The 12,429-nt window shown below is 35.3% G+C and overlaps 1 protein-coding gene across 1 annotated transcript in view; it reads right to left on the minus strand.

The window, feature by feature from the left end:
• LOC140135697 (acyl-coenzyme A thioesterase 8-like) overlaps positions 1 to 11,934 on the minus strand; it is a 37,367-nt gene extending 25,433 nt beyond the window's left edge. Inside the window, exons 1-2 of the mRNA XM_072157286.1 lie at positions 11,824 to 11,934; positions 9,756 to 9,868 (exon numbers count right to left, since the gene is read on the minus strand). Coding sequence (XP_072013387.1) covers positions 9,756 to 9,868; positions 11,824 to 11,835 — 125 coding nt within the window. The 5' untranslated portion in view covers positions 11,836 to 11,934. The remainder of the gene's footprint in view (positions 1 to 9,755; positions 9,869 to 11,823) is intronic.
• Positions 11,935 to 12,429: the final 495 nt, after the last annotated feature.

Below are 12,429 nucleotides of genomic sequence, written 5' to 3' on the forward strand. Positions count from 1 at the left end.
GCCCAGAAAACAATAAAACACCAGTCAATTTAATGTAGTGAGGTCCAGATTTGAAAATTGCACTTACAACAATGCAAAAGCACTCAGATATCATTACACAGATTTCCTTCCATTATACTGAATACAAATCAATAGAATTTACTGCAACTTTCAATCATAATCTTGGGTTACATTGATTTAAATGTACGCTGTGACATCAATATTTAGATAACTGCTACATGAGGTGTCAAAATGCGCAGAAATAAATGCATTGTACAGATTTGTAATACAGTTGCCCGTTTTTGAGAAATGGCCATTATTTAAAGGGGGTTAGTTACTTTTTTGAGATGTTTATATATTTACTATAGCTTGTATGAATAATTAAGAAGTTTAGGCAATTATGGTATTTCTGAGAGGTAGACTTGCCAAAACATTATATAAACTATTTAGCAATAATCATTTATCACTCTGTAACATGTTTAGAAGGTAAACAATGTGTAAATTGCTAAACATTCGTGTTTAAATGTCATCCATCAATAAACATATTTATGTATTAAAATGTTTAATAAGTCATATAGAAAGAAATAGTGTGTTCAAATAAGTGTTTAAGTCCTAAACATTTTTTTTACAATGAATGTTGTTGACACTGAAATAGCTAAATTGAAGTTATTGAAGTGTTTAGAGTATATACCAATGTATGTACTGTGTACATGTGTTTAATTTCAACTGTATTTTAAACATTGTGTTTAGTATTGGTAAAGTAAATACCTTGCTGTATTTAAAAATTGTTACAGCCTGATAAACACTTGCATGTGTTTAATTAATAAATGCAATGTGTGTTTATATCAATAAACAAAGTGTTGACCACTTAAACAGAATGTTTGGTTTAGTGTCTATTTGTGTCTTGAGTATGGTGTTTATTATATTAAACATGTTTAATCCTGCAACACTAAATGTGTTTATCCATTGCGCAGAGTGTGTAGGTTGTAAACACACCCCGGAGGAAATAAGCACATTTGTGTTTAAAAGGTGTTACACCTACATATCTGGGGTGTTTAAATAAGTGTTTGAAACCTAAACGTTTGGATTTACATTGTAGGTGTGGTGTTTGCTAGAAGTATAGAAATATGATGTGCATGTATAAAAGGCTAAAAGCCATAGTTTAAAACGAAATCAATGCCCCTATATATCGCACTATTGTCATCACTTTGTAAACATGTTTAAATGTGGAACATGTTTGAGTATGAGGGATAATTTTTATAGCCCTTCGAATGAATGAAGAAAGAAACAAACATGGTTTTCCTATTCTTTCTGCCTTCAAACAGATAATTAGCCCGATTTTATATGAAAAGAAAGGAAGAAAAAAACAAATGAAGGAAAGAAAATCAGTTCAAAGCTGTTTGATATATTGGCCTATTATACAAAAACATCCAAAATGCAAGCTAAAATAGACAAAGCAATGGTTTGTGGAATTAGATTGAAAGAAAGTCACTGAAGGAGAGAAAACAAAATAAGAAAGAAATATATTTTATTTTTAATTTTGAAGCAGAAAGTCATCCCCTTTACAAAGATCTTTAATAAGTATCTATGAAATGGATACTATTACTAGGCACACGGCAAAACCGACCCACTTTCTATGCTTCCAAATCTGGGTATTTGATATACCTAGATATGGAAGACCTATGTGCGCGCGTGAATAGGAAAAATAACGAGTTATTTATATGAAGCTTAAAATTAACCAGGGAGTTTGTGGAAAAAATGTCTGAAATAATGTATAAATTTAGATTTAAAAAGTCCCCAAATGGGCTGAAGATAAACTAAAAGTGTGGAAAGTTTGACTTTATAAAAGAAGGAATTCGGGCAAAAGAAGAAAAGGTGGCATCTCTGATATTTGAAATTACTGGGAAATACTTACATTTAAATTACTAGTATGGCAATAATTTATATTTTAGAAATACCGTATAGTTAATTTGTTCGTGTTTCTGACAGATTTTCATAATTTCATATCAAATAATTTCAACACATTTAAAAAAATGCCACTCATCCAAAACAGATTTAATTAAATTTATATTACCTTAATCTGTGAGATGTGTTTGTGACAAAAGTTTACACAGTAAAAGTCAAAACATTATTTGTGACCGTACAGCACGAATGAGCCGTAAATGTCCTCAATTGTATTCTGAGTTACAGTGTAAAATGGGCATGAAGGTCATATTCATAGGTATTTCAATTTGGTGCTACGTGTATCTCATTAAATGAGGTACACGTAGCACCAAATTGAGGTACCTATGAATACGACCTTCATGCCCATTTTACACTGTAACTCAGAATACAATTGAGGACATTTACGGCTCATTCGTGCTGTACGGTCACATTTCACTATAATACCAAATAAAAATATTACAATATTAAAAAGTCACTGAAAGAGAGAAAACAAATAAGAAAGAAATATATTTTATTTTTAATTTTGACGCAGAAAGTCATCCTCTTTACAAAGATCTTTAATAATTATCTATGAAATGGATACTAGGCACACGGCAAAAACCGACCCACTTTCTATGCTTCCAAATCTGGGTATTTGATATACCTGGATATGGAAGACCTATGTGCGCGCGTGAATAGGAAAAATAACGAGTATTTATTATGAAGCTTAAAATTAAACCAGGTAGTTTGTGGAAAAAATGCCTGAAATAATGTGTAAATTTAGATTTAAAAAGTCCCTAAATGGGCTGAAGAAAACTAAAAGTGTGGAAGGTTTTACTTTATAAAAGAAGGAATTCGGGCAAAAGAAGAAAAATATGGCAATACTTTATATTTTAGAAATACCGTATAGTTAATTTGTTCGTGTTTTTAACAGATTTTCAAAATTTCATATCAAATAATTTCAACACATTTAAAAAATGCCACTCATCCAAAACAGATTTAATTAAAATTATATTTCCTTAATCTGTGAGATGTGTTTGTGACAAGAGTTTACACAATAAAAGTCAAAACATTATTTCACTATAAATAAAAATATTACAATATTAAAAGAAAGTGACTGAAAGAGAAAAAACAAATAAGAAAGAAATATATTTTATTTTCAATTTGAAAAGAAAGTCATCCCCTTTACAAAGATCTTTTTAAATTATCTAATAAATGGATGCTATTAATATACCCAGTAAATTATTTTGCCCACACCATATAATAATTATCATAAAACTAGTACCATGATGCATTTCTTTAAATCAACTTGCATTTTGAAAGTGATAATGAATAATGAAAGTGATGTATATATAATTTAGTTTAATATAAAAATTGGCAAAATAAACATTTCAATAGAGATAGGAAATATATGATAATAATTATAATTCAGGGTTGGCCATATTGCCAAATACTATAGTTAATTCATTAAACGAAGAGCTCTGATGCAAAAGCCCTTACATCCACCTTTGGCTGAAATTAAGTTATTGGCATGACATTATAGTGTGGACAAAAATACACATTTTGGTGGTTGTTTGATCTTCATGCCACCTTCCCTTCTGGTGATTATATTTCCCGTTTGGGAAATCCTTAGGGGATTTCCGGAAATCTGTACTTAAAATGAATATAAAATTTTAGGAAAATAATTTTTGATGTATAATAGTAGCCTTGAATGTTCTTTAACTATTATAACCAAAAGGAACTGTTTTGGGGTCACTATGTTTGAAAAAAATCATTGTAATTAACCAAAGTTGTAGTTTCGGAAATGCTCAAACATGGCATTTTGCCGGAATTAATTAAAAATTCATAATTAAAAAAGTAAATGAGATATTTCAATTTTTCTTTTTGATTTTGAAAGCATTATAGTCAAGTTACATAATGTAGTGCAAAACAAATGGGCACAAATTTGATTGCAAAGATAAAAAAACCGATCCACTTCTATGCTTCCAAATCTGGGTATTTGATATACCCAGATATGGAAGACCTTAGATGCGCGCGTGAGCAGGAAAAATAACGAGTTATATGAAGTTTAAAATGAAATGTATATAGGCCTATATATCGCTAAACACATTATTGCAATCAATTTTAAACATGTTTGAATGCTGAACATGTTTGAGTATATTGAGGATAGTGTTTAGAAAAAAAGGAAAAAACACGCTAAAAAGACAAAGCAATGTTTTGTTAAAAAATGTGGAATAAAATTAAAAGAAAGTCACTGAAAGACAAAATGAAAGAGAGAAAGAAATATATTTTATGTTTTAATATAATTTGAAAAAGAAAGTCATCTTACTTTATCTAAGAAATGGATGCTATTACTGTCTACAGCCCCGGGGGGCACTTCAATATGAAATGGATATAGGTGTAGGGCTGGCACTTTCGCACTAAGGGGCATTCGGTGAGAGCAAAATGTAAAAATATGGGGTCATTGGGTGAGAGCATGATTTTTGGCATTCGGTGAGAGCAAAATGTAAAAATATGGGGTCATTGGGTGAGAACATGACCTTTTTTTAAATGGAATCTTTGGGTGAGAGCCGAAACAGCGCCACAAAAACCTCGAAAATCGAATTTCGAGTTCTAAAAGGCTGCAAATGTCTTTATTTTTTTAAAATAAGTAACAAAATCAGTGAAAAATGAAAGTTGCTGTTCAAATTGAACTTGTAAGGGTCTGTGGGTGACAGATCAAATGGAAAAATAGGGGCTCTTCGGGTGACAGAGCAAATAATGGGGTCTTTGGGTGACAGCGATGCTGAAAAGGGGGTCTTAACAGCCCTACATACGCGTCACCTCCAAAGTTGGAGTGCCCCCCCCCCCCCGGGTCTATACAGCCTGACCATGCACATAAAACCGATCCACTTTATACTATGCTTCCAAATCTGGGTGTTTGATACTACCTAGATATGGAAGGTTATGCGTGTGGACAGGAAAAGAACGAGTTGCACAAAATGTTTTCAATCATAATTTGATTTATAGGAGAGGAGACATATCCATAAACCGTCATGAAATTTAGGCCATAAGACTTAAATAACAAGTGATATACCAGCATTAGAAGTATCGTTAATTTGTTGGAGATACTCTGCTCCCTGTTCATTACAGAATGGTCATTAGAGTGGTGGTAGTGGCTATGAACCATGATGGAAAGTCTTCTAGGCGCTAAAATAGGGGTCTTGTGGGGGAATGCTTAGTTGAAAATCCCTCTATGAAATGTTTGGTCTTATTTGTGAAAGATTTTTTTGGGGGGAGGGTAAATCCAGCAAATAGTAGGCCTTTCCGATAGTAGGAATTTAGAGAAAAAATGCAGTCAGTGAAGACTTTACACCAAAATGGTCTTTGGTGGGCAAATAAGAAACTTTGGGACTTCATTATTGCGCATCATATGCATAATGCATAGCGCATGCATATAAAGGACTGGAGGTCTATGGAGATGTTCGAAAAATAGTCTGAGATTCTCCCACTCCAATGTTCAGCTGAATATAATGAGTAGTTCAGAGTCAATTTGTTTCAGTTCACCCTATGACCATGGTCAAACGACCAAGATGTCTGATTATGCGCAGATCACCTGTGACACATAAGGGGGCTATCATCATTTTCATCGGAAGGGGGTGGGGTCCCAATTATACAGAGAGTGATGGGGGAAGGGTCATTATATGAGTTTTGTTGCAAAAATAGGGGGAAATTTTATTGACGTCGACTTTTTGTAAATTTGGGACCCCCTCTTCCGAAGAAAATGTTACCCCGGGGATTATATGCCTATCTTGACATGCTGCATGCTGCATATTGGTCAGTTTTTTTAGTGACATGTACGTTTTTTGCTCTTTTATTACAAGTGTATCCTACTTTGCAGAAGTTTTACTATCCATTGGATAATATCGAACAAACACAAATTACCAAAAATAAGGCTATTCGATTTTCGGGGGGCAACAAATCGAGTCTTTCGGGGCAGATGTAAGGGTAGGCCTATACGTCTTTCGACGGAAGATCCTAAAATGGGTTCAGTAGGGTCAGGTGCTAAATATTGGGTCTTTTGGAGCAGAGTGTTGTAACAGTAGGGTATTGGGTGCAAAAAATATGCATGGGGAATGACACTGGTTGTGACTATGGTCTAGACTGCATGAATCTCATGTATTAGGAGCATTTGCCTAAAAATGGTGTCGGGGAGGGCACTAGTAATATGAGGTCTCATACGGTGGGGTAAACGGGCCAAAAACAAAAAACACACACCAAAAAACAGGGGGGTCTTTAGGTGTGCGCATAATGCTACAATCCCGGATCATGGACATGAAGCATAGAACCTGACGTGGGAGACTCTGACTTTACCTAGACTGCATGAACCTCATCTACGCCATTAATGGACATGCATAATTATACTGACTTAATTATCATGGTAATTGTCGGAAAGGTCCAAGTCGATTTGCTTCTTTGTTTTTGCTTTGTCTTTTGAAAACATACGGTAACATGACAGTAAAGGCAACTAGGCCTACAAGCGTTGCGCCAGATGTAGGCCTAGGCCTATATTTATTTTGGTACTGAATCATACGTAGGCCTAGTGGTAGATAAAATGAATTAAAGTTTTAACTTTAACACTACTTATTTTCGCCACGGAACGTTTTCACTATTCCGACTATAGCGTCTTCAGCAGATGGTGATGATGTGATGATATCTCAGTTGATATCAAGATATATCATCACAGCATCACCATCTGCTGAAGACGCTAGTGTCATGAGCTAGGTGAGTGAAAAATAGTGTAGTGTTGAAGTTAAAACTTTAATTCATAACAATATGGACTAAAATATTTGCAATTTGTCATTGCAATGAGTGTTTTAATTTAATTATCAGGTGGTGCAACATTTTCTCAGGCTTTTGCTTTATAGTCATTGCACCTCCTCCATCTTGTTTTTATCCTTAAGTCGTTGGTGTTATTATTATGTTTGTGATTTTTGATGGAAATAAATTGAATATGAATATGAATATGAATATATGACATTCTGAAAAAGAAAGAAACGAATACAGAAACAAATAAAGAGATCCGATATTCCTTGTGTCTATTCAATTTAGTGCAAAGAGAAAAATATCTAGCTCATTTGACAAAGATTGTTTGCTCGTCGATCATGTCCATTTTGTTTTCTCAAAAGTGACCAGTATACCAACTTGATTCGGTCTGCAAACTACATGCGAATTCCAAAACGACTGCAACGGAAGTCTATGAACAAATTAGGCAACTCGGTATTAAGGACAGAGGCACGATCTGATGCATTATTTTGTTTGTATAAACTCCTTTCTTAAATTTCTCAAATTCAGAATTCAAATATTTCGAGGTCTATTTTCATCAAGAGTGGAATGACGAAAGACCGAAAACCACATACGAATTCCAAAACGACTGCAACGGAAGTCTATGAAAAAAATAGTGATAAAATTATTGATGATCTGAACTTGAAGCCGTGCATCGTTTTGTTTTGTTTTTTGTTTGTTTGTTTTTTGCACGCTATTATATGCCTATACATAGTATACAATGCTTCCAACACATGATTCAATGTTTGAAATTAGATGCAATAATATTTATGATATATAATAGCTTTAAAAATATCATTATTTTTTAATAAATGCGGCACACCGTCAATGATATCAGTATTTAATTTTTTTTTATTTTACGTGGTATCATCGGGGTATCATTTTTATGATAGGCTTATAGCCTATATTATCGTAAACACAAGGAAAGCTTGGTCAAATCACACGTGCGAAATTTTAAACGACTACAACAGAAGTCTTATTGAACAAAAGAACAAATTTTAAAGTTGAACTGAAAAATGTTCTGAAAACTTTGCACCTAATTATTTAGTTGAAATTCAATGTTTTATATAGTCGCGATATGCTTTATACAGACCATTGATGGGCCATATCCGGGAGCAACGATCCGTTCGTGTACTTCCTCCTCTAAAATCAATAACCCATTGAATCTGCGATACTCTCATATCGATGATTTAGCCCATTTGAGAGACTCTCAAATCGATGATTTAGCCCATTTGAGAGACTCTCAGATCGACGTTTTAGCGCATCTGAGAGACTCTCAAATCAATGATTTGGCCTATTTGTGTGCTCTCCTTTTTACTCTCAGATCGTGGAATTCTACCTCGTTAGCTACCTGCAATGGTGCATACTTGGTAAGAAAGTCATGCCCATCTGATAAGGAAAAAAATTGGGTTTTTTTTTTTAGAAGTCAAAAAAGGAACATGCTATATCAAAACTCAGATATAATGATGTTTACCAAATGCGATAGTCCAGAGATGTGGAGTTGTGGACAGTCCTACATGTATGTTTATTGTTTATCTCTGACTTTAGAAATATCATTGTCTTGTTGAATACAGATTGTTTAGACAATAATAACTGCGCACCATCTATTTTGAGGTCATTGTGTGAAATCAGAGGATTTTGTATTGGGCTGAGGTATGAAATACCGAGGCCCAAAACAAAACCCGACAATTTCACACAATGACCTCAAAATAGATGGTGCAAAGTTATTATTGCCATTCATTACCGTCGTATCTAATATTTTGAACAAATCAAAATGGCATTTTATGTTATTTTATGCCATAAAACGCTGTTAAATATACCCAGTTTTAATCATTGTTGTAACCTACGCTACAAAAAAATCAACTAGGCGAATATAACATTCGCGCCGACAACAATAGCTACCAAACACAGAAGCGCGACGGCATCGCGTAGGCGTGTGCGTTGCCATAACGCGTTACTTATACACGCACGCACGCGCAGAAGTCATTGTTGCGCGTCCGGAATCATTGTGAGTTATTAATGACCTCGCAATTAGTGCATGGTCAGGCAATCAATTTCTTTTGATTGGATTACAGGCTCCGCGTATATTAATGAGGTTATGAATATTCAGTAAGAAATAGTTATCACAGAACTGCATTTATTGGGTTCTTTTTGTTGCTACTGAAAAATCAAAATGTACATTTTAAGTGGACTTGGCTTTCTTACTATATATTGAAACTGGCACACAACTTTATTTAGCCAAAGGATCAAGTTTTCATTTCATGTGCTTGAAATGTAATATCTGGATTTGTCACTATCGATCAGAGATGTAGACTTGAGTCGTGTGACTTGGACTCGAGTCTGACTCAAGTCATTATTTTTGGGACTTGAGTTGACTTGCAACTTTTGCAAAATGACTTGACTTACTTGTGACTTAGACAAAATGACTTGGACTTGGACTTGAAAAAAATGACTTGTCACCAACGCAAGTCTGAGGTTACTTTCCTGTAAATTGAAATTTATGAATGTACCATAGAATTTATGAATATTAGTAGGCCTACAATTTACATTTTGAATTAACTTGTTCTTGAACTACCAATGTGACCATTGTATAGGCCTACAATTATAATAAGCTTCACTATTATAGTGATTAGTGCATCAGACTTTGTTTAGTACTGTACTCAATTTGATTTCCGTCAATACCCATCAACAGATCACACCATGACCAACTGGTGAATAGACTTGTAGTGACTTGTGACAATATTGGAACTTACTTGTGACTTGACTTGTGATTTGATGACTTGTGACTTGACTTGACTTGCAACTTTTTCAAAATGACTTGACTTACTTGGGACTTGGACAAAAGGACTTGTGACTTGGACTTGACTTGCAAAAAATGACTTGTTGACATCTCTGCTATCGATCAAGTTATAATGAATTGACATCACATTACTCCAAGTCCAAAATGTTAAATGTACAGTCCTTATTACCAAGATTATGCTTCTTCCAAGGAATTTAACATTCAGAGAATGAAAATGTATTTTCCATACCTATATAAACCTGGTTCCAATTCTTCTAGGTTGAGTATAGTATCTACCAACACACTGCGTAATTGACTTCCATTTGCGGTGCCTGTCTCTCCCACATCTGACCCTGGAATTGTCTTGATTCAAGTAAAAATAATTAAAGATGGTAAAATCAATGACTGTCATTTTGTGATGAATCAATTCTTATGTATTATATAGAGTTTGTTTCTCCAAAATACTTCTGGCTTTTACAGAAAATCCTTAGACATGGCTCCATATTTTGAAACAAAAATTCCCCTATTAAAGTGATCAAAATTCTACCGGATTTTTTTTCCAGTAAAAATTGCCCTTAGAAATGGGGTTCCTCATCCTTATTCCTAGATTTTGTATCATATGGTCACACTGCTTCTTCGTCTGAAATCGCCCAGACAAAATCTTACTGCTTTGCATTGCATGACTTCCAACTGATGAATGGCTCGATCCCTCTTGATAGGGGCTCATACCAGTCAGAGACCCCTAACAGTCAATTTTGAGTTTCCCGTCACATAATTTCTGAAAACAAGTGAGGTAACTTAAATTTCATTATTTTTCTGCCTTTCATTTTATGACCAACATGCATGTAAAATGTGTTGTTATTTGCCGCTCACTCACTTGAAGATGGATGTTTTTGTGCTGGGCTCACATGTTCAAGAACCGGAAGGGTATCACCATCAGTTTGCAATGACAAGCCAACCTTTGGAAATCGGGAGATGGATTGATTTGCCCAGCACTAGATATTCTCAAATCTTTAATCAGCTACGCAGTTAAAAAAAAAAAAAAAAACTTTGATCAAGCAAGAATTAAACGGACTCATAGTCATAATATGGTCGGAATTTGTACTTCAGCGCCTGTGTTTCCGGATACAAGTAAGCAAACACTTCAGCTAAGATACATAAATATGTTAGCCAAGCTAAATTGTAGCCAAATTGGACAATCTAAAAAAAAAAATTGTTTTCATGCGTTTTTAAGACGATATGATGACTGAACGTGTTATACTAGTACCCTCTATCTTCCATCCACACAGTAACTATCGAAGACGACGTCCTTGACCCTGGTCTTGAAGACGTCGACAGATGGTGAATCAACTACTTGCTGAGATAAGGCATTCCAAAGACGGATGGTGTCTGGGAAGAATGTCCCCTTCAGTAAAGTTGTACGAGTGTTTGGTATGGTGAATCTCTTGTTGTTCCCTCTGGTTGGTGTTTTGACAGGTATGAGCTGAGTGTCTGGAATGTCAATGAGCTGGTTTGTGATGCGATACATCATGGTGACCTTGGTGGTAGCTCTGCGATGTTGTAGGGAGTCCCACTTTAACTTCTCAAGCATGGTGGTGACACTACTTTCTCTGGAGTAGTCACCCATGACATACCGGGCAGCACTGCGCTGGATGGATTCGACCTTGGCTGAATTCCTCTGTGTGTGGGGGTCCCAAACGCAACTGGCATACTCTGCTGTGGGACAAACAATAGTGTTGTAGCAGGTGGTCTTGATGTCTCGAGGGCACTTGCTCAGGTTGCGACGAAGGAAGCCAAGGGATCTCATTCCTTTCTTGGTGATGTTATCGACATGTTTGTTCCAAGACAACTTGTTGGTGAGCTCGACACCTAGATACTTGGCTGATGGGACTGCCTCTAGTGGATGGCGATGGCCATGAATGGAGTATGTTGAGATGCTGGGATTTCGGTGTTTAGTGATGTGGAGTACCTGGCATTTACCTGGGCCGGTGAAATTCCATCAACCATTTCCGTTCCCAGTCTTGCAGTGCGTCCAGGTCCCGTTGGAGTTGGGAGGAATCATCGATGTTATTGATGAACCTGTATACCACACTGTCGTCGGCAAACAATCTGACCTGGGAGTCTTCAGAAATGCAGTCCGACAGGTCATTTATGTAGGCCAGGAATAGCCACATACAATGATTGAATAGCCACATACATTGTACAATGAATACCTACATACAATGATTGATTTTAATAATAATGATGTATAATATCTATTAGCAGTATTAATATCTTGCAAGAAAAATTTAAGATCTTTGAAAGTACATCGAATTTACCTGGTCAGACATCGCGGTAAAGATGAAAAACCGAGTAATTTAGTGAGCAGTTTCGTGGTATTTACTTTTCATCTCATGACCACTCAATTTAGCTTTTGCGCCCGCGCATTTTCTGCTCGATTAAGATTTATAGACAGCAAGTAGTCCTGTTTTGTTTTTTTTTGTTTTTTTTGCAAGACTGTAGGGCGCACACCACCACATGAGTTCCGACAGAAACGAAATCTATTTAGAGGTATTTTGGGCCATTTCTGTGGACTTGTAAGGAAAAAAAAGAAGCATGTTATAACTTATATAAATATTTGAGACCTATAGGCCTACATCATGAACTTAGATCGCCCAAAAAGTTGCAAAACACAATTTTTTTAATATTGGCCCGCTGATTGAAAGATGGCCAGAACCCGGGTTTTCATTCAAGAGAATGTGTTTGATAATTGTGGTAGGCCTACTCTTCTTGAAGCTGTAAAAGTTCCAAGATATATTTATTCCATTCTTAGGTAAACTTCTTCAACAGAAAATACTGAGTCTAAATGGATTGAATTTCTTGATGTTGTTGAAGAGGTAGACTGGAATTTGGTCATATTAGCAACTATAAAATGCACTATTGAA

This window comes from Amphiura filiformis, chromosome 16 (genome assembly GCF_039555335.1).
Source record: "Amphiura filiformis chromosome 16, Afil_fr2py, whole genome shotgun sequence".
In the NCBI taxonomy this organism is placed as follows: domain Eukaryota; kingdom Metazoa; phylum Echinodermata; class Ophiuroidea; order Amphilepidida; family Amphiuridae; genus Amphiura; species Amphiura filiformis.